This window comes from Grammomys surdaster, unplaced genomic scaffold (genome assembly GCF_004785775.1).
Source record: "Grammomys surdaster isolate TR1022 unplaced genomic scaffold, NIH_TR_1.0 279, whole genome shotgun sequence".
Lineage (NCBI taxonomy): Eukaryota > Metazoa > Chordata > Mammalia > Rodentia > Muridae > Grammomys > Grammomys surdaster.
The window spans coordinates 12,506,593-12,526,243 of NW_021604720.1; the positions used below are offsets into that span (position 1 = coordinate 12,506,593).

The window sequence follows — 19,651 nt, forward strand, 5'->3', positions numbered from 1 at the left end:
AGGTCTGGTTCAGGGAACAGGATGTCAGAGGCTCCTTCCCTAGGTGCTGGGCCTCTATAGGAGCTGTTTGAATACTTAGAGCCAATGCCCCCAGTGACTCCCAACACTTGGGAGTTCCCTGCCTACCGGTTAACATCACCTCCTACACTCAACCCTTAAACCCAGGGTCCTTCTGCCTGAACACATATCTCTCACAGACACCTGCAAGTTTTCATTCCAAAGTCACTGTGTAATGGGTTCCTCCTTGGTTTTCCAGGACCCCTGCCCTTCCCTGCAGTTCTGTTGTTTGCCATATTCTACCTGCCTGCCTTCTCTCTCTGAAATACAAATTCCTGGATGGTTTGTGGGGTTTCCTTCTCTTTCTTTCTTGACAGTTTTACCCTCTGCTGTCACCTGAGCCTAAAATGCTTTCAGCCTATATTTTCAATAAGGCCCAGTTATTCTTATATTTTTGGTCATGAGCCTGTCGTTAATGGCTGAGCCATCTCTCCAGCCCAAGACCGGTTAGTGACCAACCTATGGCAAGTCACAGTGGATGGTGTAGGTCTCTCTCATTCATGGAGGTAATTACATGGGTGTGGACAGGCAAAAATGGAGCTAGTTGTAACTCTCATAGCCCACCAGGTGTTCTTCAATGAAAAGGTTTCAAAACCCTTCTTCAGGGATCCTCTCAGGTGCCGCCATGCTTCCTTCAGTCCACTGGGACTGAAATTTAGCTACTGTGTCCACTCTACTCCTGTTATTTTTAGTCCCTTCTTGTGCTGTAGCTGGCCATTTCTGGATATGTCTTACTTGTTATAATGATAAATGCCTTACCTAGAGAGTCACCTGTTGATCTCATTCCTCAAAAGGGCTCTGGCCACACAGATGCTAAATGAGCAGATGGGTTGCTTTAATCTGCACTTATTGTTACCCTCCCAAGGCCAGCTGTGGGATGGGATGGCCATTTGATTCTATGTCCTGTTCTCAGTCCTATTCCAGATGCTGGCAAAGGAGAGGGAGAGGAAGATGAGGAGAAAGACGGCATGAGGCTTGGTCTGCCAACCACCCCGAGGAACTGCATCCCACGGCGGGGCATCAGTGTCCTGGAGAAGCTGGTGAAGACCTGCCCTGTGTGGCTGCAGCTAGGGCTAGGCCAGGCGGAGGCTGCCAAGATCCTGCAGCGGGAGATGGCTGGGGTAAGGCAGTTCTATGCACGCCAGGGAGGCAGGTACAGCTGTGAGGGGCTCAGGATGCTCCCCACAGAAGTGCCTTTATGCAAACAACTGCTTTCTTTCTGATCTTCTCTTTGCTTCCATCTGTTCCTCTGTCACATCCAGCAGTGGGGGTCGGGGGAGATGTGTGCTGGAGGCATTCAGGCACCAGAGATTGTGCTGGCTTTCTCTTGGCTTTGGGAGCTAGGCCACTGATCAAAGATAAAGGTGTCAGGACACATGATCTACCTGCTCCTTATTTATGGACAAAGATAAGAGGCCATGTGGTTCATCGGTAGATGTTCTGGAAGCTTTGAGGTGGGCAAATGACACCAAGTTTCTGGGTCTCATTTTTGTCTCTTTGAAATAAGAGCTTTAAAATCTCCTCTCCAAGTGCTGATCCTGGTACGTGGGAAGAGGGAATGAGCAGTAGTGGGTGGGTGGGTGGGTAGATGATGGATGGATGGATAGATGGATGGATGGATGGACAGACGGATGGATGGATGGATGGACAGACAGATGGATGGATGGATGGATGGATGGATGGATGGATAATGGATAGATGGATAAATGATAGATGGATGAAGAATAAATGATGAACAGACAAATATGGATGGATGGATGGATGGATGGATGGACTGATGGATGGATGAATTATGGATGGATGATATAGATGGATGGACAGACAGATGGATGATGGATGATAATAACTAGAGGATAGATAGAGGATGGATAAACAGAAGATGGGAAATTGAGTATGGACAGATAAAGTGGTGGCTGGATAGACAGATAGAGGCGCCAGATGACAGTTGAAAGAATGAGCCACAGCATGCCCTCTACTCCTGTCACTCCTATACCTATTTTCTCAAATGCTCTTCCCTTTTGAAAACAGCTTGTAATTTGTTTTAATTATGAAAGTGATCCGTGTCTGCATTCATTATCTTTTAAAAAAACAAACTGGACAGAAACGAACAAAATTGTCAGAAGTAAAATGTCTTATAAAGGTTTTTTTCTACCTACTCTAGGCCAACTTCACTTCCCAGAAGGCATTTAAAAAAACAAAAGTTAAAGCAAAATATGCATCACGTCCCATAAAAAGAGACATTTAAAGTGTACCACAGGCATTTAGTGTTCTCCAGGTACTAATGCCACTACTGCCTCCATCTGGTTCTGAGGCATTCTCCCCTCCCCAAAAGACAGTCCTCATTAGCAGCTTCTCTCCGCTTTTCCTCTCTACCCCAGCACCCACCATGCTTCCACAGTCATTTTAACAGAGGCGAACGTATGTTCACACAACACCCCTCACGCTAGCAGCCGTGTTCCCCAAGGGTTCACTCTGTCTGAGCCTCTCTCCCACTGTCTGCTCAGGAATGAGCCGTGATCTCCTAACTACTTACACCAGCTGTTGCTACTTCCCAGGAGCCACAGGGAGGAAGTGGCAGAGCTGGGATTTGAACCTGGGCAGTCTAAATGCTCCTAGACTCTATCTCTCAGTGTCTGTCTGACATTGAGGACTCTTGCTACCTAGCTATTCTCATCTGGGTATGGCTTGTGGCACTTCTGTATCTCTTGGGAATCATCCTCAATGTAGGACTTGAGGTGTAGACTCTTACCATAAAAGAAATAAGATCCATGGAGCTGTCATTTGTGCATGAAAAACTGGGGTGACTGGAAGGCAGGGGGTCAAAGTCCCAGTCACATTGCCACAGAGCATGCAGAGCTGGGAAGGTGGTAATATCCCTGAGCCCACCCAGCCCATCCTAGTTCAGCCTAGGTATCCATAGATGTGTCTTTCCCCTCAGGAATGCACAGCAGGAAGCAGGGAGATCAAAGATGCTGTGACCCAGATAAAACCTGCTATGTATTCCTTTCACTAAAGGTTTCCAGTCCTTCAGTGACTGGTGCCCACACAGTAGGTACCCTTAGCAGCCTGTACCTTCCCCTCCTCCATTCTTAGAGGAGGCAGCTCAAAGCAACTCAGGAAGCAAGCTGGTGGCTGATGCATTACTAGTTGCTTTTCTGTTGCTGTGACAAACACTCTGAGCAAGGCCACATACAAAAGAAAGAGTTTATCTGGGTTTACGATTCCAGAGGAATAAGAGTCCATCATGGAGAAGTGGCAGGCCTGGCTACTGGAGTAGCCAGCTGAGAGTTAATATCTTGACCCATAAGCACAGATGCAGAAAAAGCAAGCTAGAAGTAGGTTAGAATTTTTACTCTCAAAGCCCACCCCAGTGACATATTTCCTCCACAAAGCCACACATTCTAAACTTCTCCAAACAGCACCACCAACTAGTGACCAATTATTCAAATGCCTGATGTGTGTGTGTGTGTATTGGGGTGGGGGGTGGGGGCATTTGTCATTCAAACCACCACAGCTGGCCATTGGGAAGCCTGTGTCCTGGGTGTATGAATTTGGGTCTAGACTGAGTTATGAGGAACAGATTCATTGTTTCTGCCTTAGGTAGAACACTGATGCGGGTCACACCACAAACTGGGGCAATAGAAGTTGTGGCCTTGTCAGCAGTATTTCTGTGACTGGAGTGGAGTTCTGTGGTAGTGTATGTGCTGTGTTTAGTAACACCTCAATCCTTGTATCATCTTTTCTTCAAAAAGCACAAAAACTTGACATCTCCCAGGTCCCTAGGGTTCTGTTTGTTGTTTGTGAGCACCAACCAGATGTCGAAGGCTCTCCCTTTGTCCCATATCACAAGCCATAAGGAGGCTTGAGTTCAGATTTTGTCAGTGCCAGCCTTTTAGAGCCTCTGGTGTCCTGTAGAGAATCCTTAAGAAGCAGCAGAAAGAGAAAGAGATGGGCAGAGGTTATATACACTAACTGAACCCCTGGAAGGCAATGTGGAGGGCACCCCTGAGGCTCTGTCATCTGAGGGTCTGGGGACATGGTGCTGTTCACCAGTCTGTTACTGTTTTGAAGGTTAGATGGTTCGTCAGCCTTTTCTCTCTGCCTGTTCTGTGAGAATGGTCACCTGTCAGGAACAGCCCTGGGATAAAGTGATACAGAGCTAGTTGCAAGAGGCCAGGCTAGAGTCAGGAGTCTAAGAAAGGCCAGGTGCTGAGCAGAGAGAGGGTTGGGGGATAAGAGGGATGGGATGGTGGTGATACTGTCACCTGTCTCTGGTTATGAGGCTAGTGAGTGGCAGACCCAAGTCCAGGCCTACCTGTGCAGAGTAGAGACACCAACAAAGGAACAAGAAAGAAACAAACACATTCACCTTATATCCCCATATTGCACCTGCACAATAACCATGGATAGAAAATATTTAGAGGGGGCAATTGCAGCTGCACTGAACAGTGCAGACCCTAAATGGTGCAACGTAACTCCCATTTACACAGCACCAGGCTGGCTTAGAACAAATGATCCCAGGGTGGTTGAGTGAAGACAGGAGGATGTGAGCAGATTATAATGAGATTCCGGTGTCCTAGCTAAGGACAGGGATATGTTCTAAGATGCGATCACTGGGCTATTTTATCATTGTTGAGCCAACATCCCATACCATACTTATACAAGCTAAGATGGCTACTTGCTGGTATTATTTGGTCCTTGTACCCGTTTCTGACAGCTAGGCGTAATCAGCACCCCTCTTTGCAGATGAGGAAATTGAAGCACAGAGATGTTGACTCTTTTGCCTAAAATCACACAGCTAGGAAGAGTGGAACTGGCAGTATAGCTCAGTGGATTCAGGCCAGCGTGGACCACGGTGTGAGACTCCATTCCATAGAAAAAGGAGAAAAAATGCCCCTTGGGTGATCTTCAAAGATGCTGGGAAAGTCCTTTGCTAGTGCGGTTCCCATAGAACCAGAGCAGTGATGTCTTTATTCTGAAAGAGACAAACATCGTGGGTGGTCCCTGTGTTGTAAGACACAGCCTAGAGATCTGGATTTACCTCCTGCAACATTGTGAGAGGCAGCCTTTGTCTTGTCTGGAGCCAGCTCCTTTGTCCCCAGTGTCTGTGTGACCTTGGCCACATCTACTTCCTTCCCCAGGACAGACCTCATGCCTAGCAGCCTCTTCTCGGATAAGGAGTTGGAAACACTGTGGTCCCCTTTATAAAAGGGGAAAAAAAAACAAAAAAACAAAACATATGTATTCAGCAACAGGACAACCAGAAAGTTGCCTTTATTTCTTCTGCACTCAGGCTGGTTTGTTATTTTAGTTAGAATGGTTTTAGAGTTATGGAAAAGTTGCATGCATAGAACAGAACGTACCTTGTGCCCTGAGAACAGAGCCCGCCCTGTGTCCACCCCCACACAAACTCCCTTGCTGACAGCAGCTAACCAACACTTGCCAGTTACTGTACCAGTCCTGGTACATCAGTGTCAACCAAAGCCTGGACATGGTTATACCCGATGTCCTCTGTCTGTGCCAAGACCCTTTCCAGAACAGAGGCAAAACCAGTGACAGCCCATCATTCAAAGGTCCTTTGTGTGTGTGTATTTTTTTTTTTTTTTTGCTGTTATGATGAATTCCTGAGAGAAACGGTTTAAAAGATGAGAGATTTATGTGGGCTCATGGCTTGAGAGATCTCAGGTCGTATTTGGTTAACAACATTGCTATGGACCTGAAGTAAAGCTGAGCTGTGGCAGAGAGCCAGTGATAATGGTGGACAGGAAGTGACAGAGCAAAGTCCATCACCTCCTGGTAGACAGGAAGTGACGGAGCAAAGCTAGACAGGAAGGGGCAAGGGACATATAAGGACCTCCTCCCAACTGATCTACTTCCTTTTAGCCAAGCCATACCTCCTAACGTTTCTAGAGCCTCTGAATTAGCCCTAAGTCAGGGACCTCAGCTTCAAGTCTGCAACATGTGAATCTGTAGGGGACATTTCCTATTAGAGCCACAATAGGTACCAAACAGGCTTATGTACCTTGTCCTGGTGGTGTCGGCTTTGCTTGCTGCTGACAGTTTGTGGCATCTCTCTCCCTCAGCCTCATTCTTGCCTTTCCCCCCCCCCCCCCCCCCCCCTTTCCCTACTACTCTCTGGATGGAAAGTCACTCTGCTGTAAGCAGGGGCCGTTACACCTGCCTCCTGGATGACAGGACTCCAGATGGCACTGGGATTCTGCTTAAGATTCACCTCTTGTCTGTTTACTTAATCACAACAGTATGTAACCATGAGGCTAGTTTTATACCTTGGGTGCAAACTAATTTGCAACCTTGTGTTTGTAACCCCTGCTGTGGAGGTCAAAGGTCAACTTCCTGTGTTGTTTTTCAGGTTGCCTTCTTTCTTTCTTTCTCTCTTTCTTTCTTTCTTCCTTTCTTTCTTTTTTCTTTTCCTTCTTTCCTTCTTTCCTTCCTTCCTTCTTTCTTTCCTTCTTTCCTTCCTTCCTCCCTTTCTTTCTTTCTTTCCTTCTTTCTCATTCATCTTTGAGACAAGATCTCATAGAACCTGGGATTCAATAAGGTGGCTAAACTAGCTGTCCAGTGAGCACTCAGCGATCCTCCACCTGTCTCTGCCTCCTCAGTACTGGGATCACAGTACATGCCACCACACCACGCCCTTTGCATGGGTTCTGGGAATCAAACTCAGGTCCTGATGCTTGCAAGGCAAGCACTGTACCCACTAAAATATCTCCCTAGTTCCTAATTCGCAATTTTTGTGGAAAGTTGTCTACAGAAGTCTTTCAAGTGGCTCAGGATGGTTAGGTTTTGTTAGTTTGACACAATCTAGGGGCATCTGGGAAGAGGGAACCTCAGTCGAGAAAGTGGCTCCCTCAGATCGGCCTGCAGTGTAACTCAATGGTGTACTTTCTTGATTAGTGATTACTATGGAAGGGCCTAGCTCAGGGTGGGTGATGCCACCTCTAGGCAGGTGATTCTAGGTTGGTTAAGACAGCAAGCAGAGCAAGCTTGTAAGCACTGTTACTCCTTGGTCTCTGCTTCAGTTCCGGTGTCCAGGACCTGCCTCAACCCCCTGCCATGACTTCCCTCATTGACAGACTGTGAGCAGTAAGATGAAATTAACTCCTTCCTCCCCAAGCTACTTTGGCTCGTGCGTTTGTCACATCAATGGAAAGCGAACAAGGACAGGGCTCCCGTGTCCCTTCCACCCCAGCACACCACAGTTGTGAGTGTAGGTGTCACCACCTCCTTTCCGTTTGAATCACTTTCTTGTTTTCTGGTCATAGATGATACTGTTATCTTGTATACTCTGCCCTCAGCCCAGGACCAGACACTTCCTGTGTCTCCAAACATTCCTGCTTCCTTTGATTAAGGAACTCTCCTAGAAGCCAAGGTCTGTCTGTGTGTGACCTGGATCGGTTGCTATTAAACTGTCATCACTTCCAGATGATAGATTTTTTAAAAAATTATCTATTAACGGAATGGGGCACACTTGCCCCGGTGAGAATGTAGAGATCAGATGATAACTTGTAAGAATTGGTTCATTCCTTCCACCGGGTAGGTTTTGGTTATCAGGAATTCAGGTCATCAGGTTTGGGGGCAAGTGCTTTTCCCTTCTAAGCTATCTCACTAGCCCTTAAAAGACGGTCATCAGTGTCTGAAGCAGAGAGAAGCTTCTTGTGCGTTTATCTTTGGTCGTGAGGATTTAGCTTGAGAGCTATGGTAATGCATGTAGTCAGATGGGCTGGCAGACGATGGTTCCGTAGATCACAAGGGCAGCTGATTGCATTCAGGCAGTTTCTTTGGTAACACAGGGAAGCCCTGTTTCCCCTTTTTCATCCCAGTAGAACAGTGACACACACTGCATCCATCCTTAGGAAACATCCCTACATGGGGAACACTGGGCCTGGGTGTGACTTCCAGGTGTGTGGTGCCTTGCTCGATTCTACCACTGGCTACCCTCAGAGGCCTAAAAACTAAGTGTGTCTCAGCCCCCAGTCCAAATGCTTATTCCTTTGGCTTGTCTTAAGAAGCTATGATTCTTCCCAGACCTGCTGAGCCATGAGTGGGGATATTCTGTGTGGGACTAGGACATCTAACCACATCCCCAGACCTGCTGGGCCAAGAGTGGGGACATTCTGTGTGGGACTGGGGCATTTGGATCTCTCCCTTCAGTTCTTGAGAAGCTAATCCCTCCATTGGCACCAAGTTGTGTTTCTGCCCTCTGAAAGAGGTGTGCTTTAAAAGCTCCCCAGGTGGCAATGAGCTGTGGCCAGCCTTGAGAAATGCTGCCTGGGCCTCCCCATGGCCAGGTTGTAAGTCAGAGGAGTTGTGAGCTGCAAGTTCCCCATAGCTCATCAATGAATCTTGGGCAATGCGTCCTTCAGTCCATATCCAGGTCTCGGATATTCTGCATCAACTTCCAGCTCTGTTGGGGTGGGAGCCCCAGGTGAAAGGATTTTGAGCTACAGTTGAACCACCAAAGCTACATGAGCCCAGGATGGCCACTGGGCTGTCTACCTAGTCCTGTGGGTCTGGCCTTTGCCAAACTAGATGCATCACCATGGGCATCATGGGAAATTCCTCCAACTATAAGCAGCTCTAATTGTTTAGGTCCAAAATGAAGGGTAAAAGCACAGTCATTTAGAGTGCATGGAGATTCTGGGTTTTATCTATTAGTTTGAGAGGGTTGCTGTGGCTGTAATTCTTTACCTGAGTCTTTTTTTTCCTATCCTAACTATTCCTGAAGACATTGGTCTGTTCAAACCCATCCTATCCTATCTCAGCACTTGGGGAGCAAGTTTGAGGCAGGTGAATCTCTGTGAGTTCAAGACCACCAGGGCTACACAGTGATACCCTGTCTCAGAAAACCAAAACAGACATCCTGGAAAGGGTGTGATCTGTGGTTGTACATGCCTTCAATCACAGTACTCAGGAAGCTGAAACAGAAGTATCATTACAAATTCGGTGTTATGCTGGACTTCATAGCGTGTTTCAGTCCAGCTTGGACTACCTAGCAAGACACTGTGTCAAAACAAAAAACAACAAAAATACCCCATACTGGCCAAGATAGACAGGGAAGGGTCCCGAGACATCCGCACCAGCCTCAGGGATTGCCTTAATTTATCACAAAATGAACTCTTTTTGTTTGTTTGTTTGTTTGTTTTTGTTTTTGTTTTTCGAGACAGGGTTTCTCTGTGTAGCCCTGGCTGTCCTGGAACTCACTCTGTAGACCAGGCTGGCCTCGAACTCAGAAATTCACCTGCCTCTGCCTCCCAAGTGCTGAGATTAAAGGCGTGCGCCACCACCGCCTGGCAAATGAACTCTTTTGTAACCTTCTTGGGGTGGGGGGAGCTGTGAAGGCCCCCAAGACGCTGGAGACAGAAGAACATTTTCTAAAAAGAAAGCTTGGAATCCTTCATTTTGTCTCCCTCCCTACAAAGCCTCTCAGAGAGGGCAAGCGGCCTCCCTGACAACCCAGAGCAGCTCTGCATTGGAATTTAGAAGGATACAACCATCCTGACTTAGCCCAGGGGCTGTCACTACTGTCTACTTCAGAGTTCAGATGGAAGAATCCTAGCTGTTCACAGATATTAGACCCCAGTGCGGCACACAGCTCAGTGGCTAACATTGTTGGGGGAAGGCCATTCTGCTTTGGGGAAGTGTGAAGCTTCCTAGCGGATTTTGTTGGGAGAAAGAAGAAAAGCAGAGAAGCCAGACACCAGATGTCAGGTCAGGTTAGTGAGGACCATTGAGGTCTGATAGTAGCCTGTTTAGTCTCAGAAGCAGGTACTTTGGTAGTGTGGCAAGTCCCCCTGCTGAGCATCCAGAAGTGATCAGAGGCTCCAGTGCCTGCTTCTGTCACCTGCTTTCCACATTGCTTGCCCTGGTCTCTCTCCACTCAGAGCTAAGGCCTGAGGTCTGCAGCTTGGAATCAAGGCTGTCTGATTTTCCTGCCCAGGAGCCCCCTGTACACCCTATCACTTTTTTAGTTTACAGAGACACGTAGGAGGACAGAAACGCTAGACTTTCGACATGTGCTACCAGATCTAGCCAGCAGCATTTTACTGAGGTTTCATTACCTAGACAGGAATGAAACCTCAGGCTGTGTAAGGGTACCCATCTGAACTCTGCTCACCTCCCCCCAGGTCAGGGCAGGACTGGCCTGAAATCTCTGTTCAGCCTTCCTCTGAAACTAAGGCCCTAAGAGATTCCTGTTAGCATAACACTATGCCTGGTCTGGAAAAGTTCTTACAAATAACAGATGCCCCTGCCTCAGGAAATTCCCAGGGTTTCGAAGCTCTGTACCAAGAATTGGAAACAAAGACCAGCTGTATTTCATATTAAGGCACGCCCACTCATTCATTCACTCACAAGGATTTCCTCCAGCCCCACTGGCTCCCATGGATCTGTGGGCAAAGAGGCAAGCTGACCTTGAACTTGTAGAGGAAACAAAGTGGCTTCGTATTTGAGAGACATCCTTGGGACAGTTCAGGTTCAATGTCTCACCCATTGTCTCTAGGCAGGGAGGAAAGTCTAATAGAAGCATCTAGAAGCAAGGAAACAGACCAGCCACTCCTCTTCTCCCCACTTCTGCTTCCGGTTCTCATGTTCCGGTTCTCCACCCTGCCCAGGGGAAGAGAGAGAAACTGATCTCCCATTTCCCACCTTGTCTAACTTTCACATGAGCCATGCATGCTCATGGCAAAGCAACCTTCAAGAGCCTGGTGCGAGACAGGGGAAGATCAGGCCTGGGATCTGGAGTCCAAGGACCTGAGTTCAAACCCATCTCTGGCATCTCCTGTTCCACCTTAAGCATTGCCTGGCTCTCCTTGGTTTCCTCATTACCACACCCCTTGTAAATTTAGTATGAGAAGTTCAGGCTTGCAGCCTACTGGGGAGACAATCCATGCCAGCTACCATCGACCAGGAGCAGTGAGCTCACTGTGTGTTTTATTGCAACACTGCATTCATAGCTGCTGTGGACCAGGAACGATGGGCTCACTGTGTGTTTAATTACTGACACTACACTCATGCCTAAGGTGACCTGGCAGTGTCATGGTGGGATTAATAACCAGTAGTCATGGCAGCAAAATAAGGAGAGGTCTTCTCCAGAACCTCTCACATTTGGGGTCATGTCCTCACACTTGGGGATGTCCTAGGATCCCTGTGCCCCAGCCAGCCCTCAACAGTTTGGCCCCATTCCTAGTTTGGGGATTTCTAGCTGAGCTGTTTGGGACCTGAGCCCAGGAGACAGAGTTCAGGGACAGAATGAGGATGGAGGGTATGGGGACACTGACCAAGCACTTTCCTTCCCTTGACAGAATGTTTGAGGAAGCTAGGAACATTCCAGAGAGTGTCATCTGGGAAGGAAGAGTGAGCCTGGGAAGGGGCAGCTGAGCCCGAAAAGGACATTATAAAACAGCAGTTTGTAACAGAGGAGAGGCCACTCCATGCATTTGCACCTGGGAGGCCATGCCTCTGGGGACCGCGAGGAGTGGAGCCACTCCATGATTCAATGAGACCTTGTCTCAGAATGAAGAACAGTGAATGAAGGGCGGGCTGGCACATAGTGGAAGCATCTTGCTTAGCACACAGGAGGCCCTGTGCTCAATCCTCAGTACATAAGGTCCAAACAAAATATTAGCTACTTTTATTTTTACAAAGGGAAAAAAAGTATAAACTTCCCGATACCTAAACTTGTTTTCAACAGACACTCCCCATTCCCTTCTCACCCGCTCCCCCAAAAGAGCTGGGTGCTAGAGCATGAATTGAAATTCAACCAACTCCCGCTGGCCTTTAATCCCAGCACTTGGGAGGCAGAGACAGGAGGATTTCTGAGTTCGAGGCCAGCCTGGTCTACAGAGTGAGTTCCAGGACAGCCAGGGCTACACAGAGAAACCCTGTCTCAAAAAAACAAAAACAAAAAAAACAAAACAAAAAAAAAAGTTCTGAAATTCAACCAACTCCCAACTACCGAGGCTTTTCTGAGCCTGGATCCCGGACCACCCTCATACAGAATCCCCCTCCATCCCTGTGCATCAGCCAATGTGTGGGCTCAGTGCAAGTGAGGAATGGAGACTTGAAGATCTCAAATGTGGGTCAGGTTCACTTTTCTCAAGGGATGGGTGACCACCTTCCCCGGATGTTTGCTTCAGATATCCTCTGGATGATTCCTACCCTGCTGCTGCCCCTCAAAGCCTCTGATTCACAGGACCCCTCCTTCTGCCATTTCAGATGTTCCTGGTGTGCCGGGACAGCAGCCTGAAGCAACTGGTTCTGTGTGTCCACTTCCCTTCCCTGAAGGACAGCTCAACCGAGGTGCTGGAGTACCCCATCAAAGAAGAAAAGTCTGGTAAGTTGTCACCTCACCTCCCCCGTCCAAGACACAGCAGCAGAACCTGCGTACCACACATGCGTACATTCTATCCCTGTGTTTGAAACTAGACTAGGGAAAATCATTTTTAGGATTGGCTCTAAGGTAGCAGTTTGGATTAGGTAAGCATTTGGGAGGATACCCATGTTGGTGTGTCTCCTGTGCCCACATTACAGGGACTAGAACTTGACCAAGGTTTTTTTTTTTTTTTTTTTTTAAACTTAGCCTATCACACAGATATCAAAATTGCCAGACATAGAAGCACATACTGGCAATTCTGTCCCCTAGGAGACAGCAGCAGGAAGATTCACTGCACCTTGAAGGCCTGCCCAGCCAGCTACACAGTGAGTGTCAGGTCACAAAGTGTCCAATTAGAAGGGGCCTGTTTCAAAACATTAAGCAAAGTCACAGTTACTATTTACTTTCCCTGCTCACAGCTTGTAGGCTTTGCTTTCCAGTAGCCATGCCAAGTTCTCTCTTGTTTGCTGAGCACAAAGGATGACAGAAAAAGGGGAAGGAATGAGGTGTCTGGCCCTGGGTTCCAATGACATATTACTACATGTTCCAGCCATGATTTGCCGTGTGTCATATCGCCTCTCTGAAATTCAGCTTTTTCTCCCATCAAATGAAACAAACAGTCACTGTCCTATCTCTATCCCAGAGCCTTTGTTAGGATCACATGGGCAAGCACTTCCAAAGGCAAAACTCCTGGGTGTCCACAGGGCTACCAGAACAGACATGGGTTTGTGGGGAACCTGTTTGGGGGTCTTTAATCCAGGCTGGCCTCAAACTCATGGTTTCCCTACCTCAGCCTTTCTGCTGCCACTATGAGAAGTACATACCACTATGCCTGGATTCCACAGTGGCTCTGTACCGTTGAAGACGTCTTGGAGTTTTAGACCTCTTCTGACCTAGGCTCCCTTGTTTTGAACCAGCTTCTGCCTCCTTTCAAAGGCCATGTGTTCATGTGTTAGGTTTTGAAATCTGAGAAGCCTGTGACAAGAATCCATAGGCTATTCCAAGCACGAGCTAACACCCATAGGAACCATTCTAGGGTGTTCCCTGAAGCTCGTTACCCTAGGTCAACAGCAGAATGAGGTAAGTACTCTTGGGTGTCTGCTTTTCAAGACCCTGAGAATCTACATAGGTGAATAAGGGGGGCCAGTCCGGCTGGAGGCTATGCTAGAGCAAGACCAATAGGCTTTGCTTGTTCTGTGGTTACTGCTGTTACTGCCAGGGGATGCCTGTTGGATGTGGCAGGTCCAGACCCTTCTTAAACTGGGAAGAATATCTACTATATGAGGGCATCTAAGAGGAGGAAGCTTTAGGGTTAGGTCTGAATGTGTAAAGGTGTTTGTGTTCGTCTAATAAAAGGCTGATTTTCTATAGAAGGAAAGTAAGGCAGAAGGAAAGGGTCTTCCCAGCAACTCAAACCACATGAACAAAATTTGTGTGCCCCAAGCCCAGGCAGTGGCAGCGAATGCATTTAATACCAGCACTCAGGGGCTGGGGGGGGGGGGGGGCAGAGGCAGGCAGATCTCGGAGTTCAAGGCCAGCCTGGTGTACAGATTGAGTGCCAGGTCAGCCAGGGCTATACAGAGAATGTGTGTCTCTATACAGCACAGGTGCTGCTTCTCATGACAGGAACACACAGCACCTGCCTCTTAGGGTGTCAAGTAAGATTAAGGAGACAGAAGTGGAAAAGGTTTTTACTGTCATGAGGGATGTGCCATGTGGAAATCAGCCAACTGCCACAATACCAAGAAGTGACTTAAAGCTGCAGGAAGCTAATTTCCAAGCACAAGCAAGAAGATGTGCCTCCCTTAGGGCCCCCTCCTCCCCCCGTAGGCACCCCACGGCTCTGCTCCCTTCAGCATGACTTCCATATTTTAGGGTTGAGTCCAAGGTAACCGTGTGGACTGGGAAAAGAGTCTAGGTGTGTCCTGTACCCATATTTTGTTAGCTAGAACTCAGTCACATGACCAAACCTAACTGCAGGGGATACCATGAAACATAGTCAACTATGCACCCAGGAAAGCAGAGCCTCTGGGTTTGGTTGTCTGAATATATAATTTGTTTTTGTGTGCATTGGTGGTTTTGCCTGCATGTGTCTGTGTGAGGGCATCAGAAGCCCTGGAACTGGAGTTGCAGACAGGTGTGAGCTGCCGTGTGGGTGCTGGGGACTGAACCCGGGTCCTCTGGAAGAGCAGCCAGTGCTCTCAACCACAGAGCCATCTCTCCAGCCCCAAGCAGAAGGATTTTAAGGAATTCTGGGAGTTGTTCCCCCGAGTATGAGAGTAGAGATGTGGAGATGGGAAAAGGCTGTGGAATCGGGGTGGGGCGGGGTTCTCAAAGAGGATGGGGAGTGTTGTGGTTTTTCCAAACCACTGAAGTACATTGTGTCCTTTGATGACTCAAAAGGGATGGGGTTGTTTGGGTTGTCTCCTGTTCCCCCAAGAACCTGGGTCACTTTTCATATGGCCAGGGGAATGTGACCTTCACAGTGTCTCTGGGGCCACATGATGCTGGGTGTGTTTGTGACCCCAAGAGAAGGTTGACCAGTAGGCCACAAACTGATGGGCTGGGGTTTCAGGATACCTCTGCCTCTTACTGAGAGTTATGACTTTGGGACTAGGCCACCACATGTTACTTCCCTCTGTACATTTAGGGACCCACGTGCCTTGAGCGAGTTTTAGTTCTAGGATTGGAAAGTGCTCAGAAGGGGGCATGCCCAGGGCCCTGTGGAGAAAATACCAGTTCACAGCAGGGTGCCTGAGGGTTATTTTGGAGGGGAGAGGGGAGACTGGAGCTTGCTCAGCAGCTGTTTGGAATCTGCTCTGCTCTTTTGTCCTATGTGCCTTTCCCTCCAGCCTGCTGCTGCCTTTGGGGCATCATATCTAGGCCTCTGCACCTTAAATAGAAAGCAGGGAAGGAGTTGGATTTCGTGTCCCATCTCCAACTCAGAGCCTTGAGAAGGTAAAAGTGGGGTGGTGGTTTGTAGGGTTAAAACAGATTCAGTTCAGAAACATTGCAGCCATTGGGCTCTCAAGTACAGAACTGGCAATCTCAACTCAACTTGCACAGATGGGAATTTATAGCAAGGTGGGGGCTAGTAGATGAATGATCTAACGGCGTGCTGGCTGAAGGTGGGCAGATTGGCCCTACTTCTAGAGGATGGGGAACAAGAAAAGCCTGGTTGGGTCTAAATGATGATCCAACAGGTGGGGTGGAGGTTCCTTTGTACTTAGATGGGTCGTTGCTAAAACAGGCTATATATGAGGGGCTTCTGGGAAGGTTCAAGAGCCTGTGAAAGTCTAGCTGAATGAAGGTTTGTTAAGATGGATGGATGTTACCAGAACTGTGAGCATTAGAGCCTGGGTCCTGGCAGCCCCAACAAGCTGGGCTTGGCCACCTGTCCTCAGTAGGCAAATGAACAGATATGTCATGATGAGAAAGGAGAGCTTCTCTGTGTGGGAAGACAAACAAATCAAGAGACCCAGCAACCATCCTCCACAAGTCCGTCCTCAGGATGCTGACATGAGGTTTATGTTCAAGTGGAGGGTAAGAGGCATGCATAACTAAGTAGTCCTGGCTGAGGCACAGGCCCCGTCCAACACTGACATGCCATTGTCTGGATCCCAGTGTGTCCTGAAAGGTTGTTTGACAAGTTATCAGAAATCTGTGAATTCTCTTTCCAGGAAATAAATCCTCCTTTAGCTGGCCCCATGGTTCCATGCTCCGCCCTCTCTTTTAATTCTGTGCCTTTGATGTCATAGCTTGGTTTCGCTCACCTCTCACTTGTGTAACTGGGCAAAACGCTCCACGTCTCCAGGCTTCTCATTCTAGCTGACAATTCACGACTTCAATTGTGTGATAGCCCAGACGAGGGGCCCGAGTGGCTCCTGAGAAAACCTTTGTTTCTGTCAAGATGGTTACACCAGCCTATTCGGAAATGGGAGCACTAACGTCTCAGGCTCTTGGTTTTCTCGCAGGGCTATGTGGTAGAATTCCTTGCATTTTCAGGCTTCAAAGTCAGTGTTCAGCTTTGCCCTGAAGATCATCAAAATGCAGACCAAAGTCTGCAATGGTCTGATTCGGTTCTCCCATCCTTATTACTACACGTTTGCCACAAACACAGAGGTGCCCACCGCTGGTGTGTTTCATTTTGTTCTCTCTCTATATTACTCTGCTGCTCCTAAACCTGTTTCTCTTGAGGTCTGCTGCCAGAGCAGGCCATTGGCTGGGCTGTTTCTCTGCCTCAGCAATTCTAGGTTCCATGCTCCGCCCTCTCCTTTAATTCTGTGCCTTTGATGTCATAGCTTGGTTTCTCTCACCTCTGCCTCTTGCCACTTGTGTGAGTGGGCAAAACGCTCCACGTCTCCCACCCTGCCCCCGACCCCCACTCCTGGCATCCCTGCCTGTGAGGTAGGGATAACGATGGCGCCTTTCCTCAGAGAGTCCTGGAAGGAATGAGTTGTCCAGATCACATAGTGTGATGTGAGACTCTGTGGCCAAGCTAACTTCAGTGGGGTAGCCCTGAAGGGGAAGTGGGCAATGGAAGGGCCCAGGCCTAGAACTGGAGCTTTCTGGGTTTCCCCATGTAGAGTCAAGGGAGGAGACCAGGGGGTGTCCCAAAAATGAGTCCTGCTTTGACCACAGCTGTGCTCTGAGGCACTTAAAATCCCCTCCCTGGTTTCTTTTTTTCTTTTATGTTTTGTTTTGTTTTTTTCCCAGACAGCGTTTCTCTATGTGCCCCTGGCCATCCTGGAACTCACTGTGTAGACCAGGCTGTCCTTGAACCCGGACATCCTCCTGAATGCTGGCATTAAAGGTGTGCATCGTCACTGCCCAGCTTCTTTCCCTGATTTCTTACAAAGATTTGTCTTTGAAAAATCATGTCTCTGTCAGCTAAGCCTTGCTTGGAGTGGTAACAGACTTCCCTACACCTTCAGCTGCCTACACACAAAGTAACATGGATGTACTATAGTATGCATATGACTATAACACGCAAATGCATGGTAACATGAGTGTGTTCTCACTGAATCTCTTCACTGTTGCTGCAGAGCTCTACCCATGTGAAACATGAGAAAGTAGAGTTCCATAATGGCTCTGGAAGGTTCCACTCAGGAATGGCAGCCACCGCTTCCCCTACAGTTCATTGACCAAAACAGGCCACATAGCCAGGCTGGAGCCCAGTGGGATGGGAAGAATCATCTCTCCTCATACCTGTGGCCAGCAGGAAGGGAAAGTGACTCCAGAGATTACGAAAAGAGGATTTCCAGCAGGGATGTACCTGTTTAAAGACCAGAATGAAGGATGAGTGGAGTCATGCCAACTTCTGGGAGGCAACCCTGCCCCTTGAGGGCTGGAATGAACAACCTACCCTAGAAGACACTGTAACAGGAGCATCTCTTAACCTAAGTGTTTGAGACAGGAGTGTTGCAGGCTCTCCTTGGATTTTGAAATATTTTACACATGTGTGGCACTGTCTTGGGGATGAGACTTAAGCCTAACAAAGATACTTGGTTCATGCATTCTGTATGCACATAGCCTGGAATGTGTGTGTGTGTGTGTGTGTGTGTGTGTGTGTGTGTGTGTGTATTTATATATATAATTTTGTCAAGCGCCTGCCTTTAAACTTGTCAGTTGACATCCGGTATAGAAGTTTTCAGTCTGTGGGCCAAAAAAAGCCTTGGAATTCAGAGTATTTGAACCTGTTTTTACTAACACACTTAGAGATGGTGTCAACAATAAACATATCCATGAGATGCCAGTTTCCTAGTGGTTGCTGAATAAAGGAAGAAGAAAAACTATTTGGGACTGTCTCTAGCAGAGCAGCCCTGAGACAGTGGTGGGGCCAGGCCCATGCAGGAAGTGGGCTATGCAGTGCTCAAGGCCTAAGCCACAGTCTGACCACTCCCACCCAGTGCCTCTGGCCCACTGACCCTAGCTTTAGAAGGGTCTGTCCATCAGTTCTGAGTAAATCTTCACTCTCAGGGGTGAAGTGGGTTTAGGTCAAGTTGAACACATCAGCATCTGGAGAACAGTCTGTCTCCTGGGCAGCTATGGCAAATTCTCATGCTGACTGGTGCAGGATCATCACCTCTATGTGCAAAGGAGAGATCTCAATGAGTCCTCCTGGGCAGTAGAGATCCTTATGGGTATGGCCATGTTGCCAGTATGCCTTTGACTTCTCTGCATACTCTTGAGGGAGACTTCTCTCAATACTCTTGACACCAACCAAAGCCCTAGAATGAAATCCGACCTGTTTTTGAATAGAGATGGCTCAAGTCCATGAACAGGTGTTATCCATAAAGGAGGAGTTGATCTAGAGACTCCATATTTTAGCTGGAAGTGAGGCAGGGGTGATTGCTCTGCGAGAGGTCCTGCATGCTCGTCCGTGCAAACCCCTTCATTTTTCATTTTTTTTTCTAGAACATGAATTTTGGAAAGAATGACTGTTGGTTCTAGATTTTTATTCTTATGAGATCAGGTAAGATGTCTGACATCCTTGTACTGTGGTTTCCTTATCTGTGAATTGAGGGTGTCTCCCCAGCACAGCTGTGGGCAGATCCATGAAAGAAGATAGCAGCAGGGAAGCATTTGGCTTCTTATGTTTCTGGAAAGCCACCAGCCCCATGTGTAGCAAGTTCTCAATGCACGGTGGCAGTTATAATTAGCAACACATAGCTCACACCTCACAACCCCTCACTTCCTGTGCTATCTGTCCTGGGGGCTGCTCTAAAAGCAGATGTGTCCCAGGCTGCTTAGTGGCCACGGGAGCTTGGGCTAAAGTAGTCACCATTCACTTCTTTCTGCCTTCATCATTCCAGCTTTGAGCTTCCAGACCTGGGGTTGGGTCAAGATGAGGCAGGGAGGTCAACTTAGCTCTAAGAACCTTGGGAAACTAACTTAGCCACCAATTTCTTCCTCCTCCCTTCTCTTTCTCCTCCTCCTCCTCCTCCTCCTCCTCCTCCTCCTCCACGTGTGTTTGAGATATCACACCAGCCTCCCAAGTGTTGGGATTACAGACATGAACTACATACCCGTCACTCATCTTTCCATCCTTTCATCTTCATGTCTTTCCTTTACATTTTTGAGGCTAAGGGTGGCCTCAAATTCTTGATCTTCTGCCTCCTAGGTACTGTGATTACCCGGGAGGCCTGCTGGCTCGCTCTCTCTCTCTCTCTCTCTCTCTCTCTCTCTCTCTCTCTCTCTCTC

At 48.1% G+C, this 19,651-nt stretch overlaps 1 protein-coding gene across 3 annotated transcripts in view; it reads left to right on the forward strand.

The window, feature by feature from the left end:
- Rin3 (Ras and Rab interactor 3) overlaps positions 1-19,651 on the forward strand; it is a 106,551-nt gene that overhangs the window by 30,054 nt on the left and 56,846 nt on the right. For all 3 annotated transcript variants that reach the window (XM_028777333.1, XM_028777335.1, XM_028777334.1), the window contains exons 2-3: positions 971-1,178; positions 12,292-12,409. In XM_028777333.1, the coding sequence (XP_028633166.1) occupies positions 971-1,178; positions 12,292-12,409 (326 nt within the window). The remainder of the gene's footprint in view (positions 1-970; positions 1,179-12,291; positions 12,410-19,651) is intronic.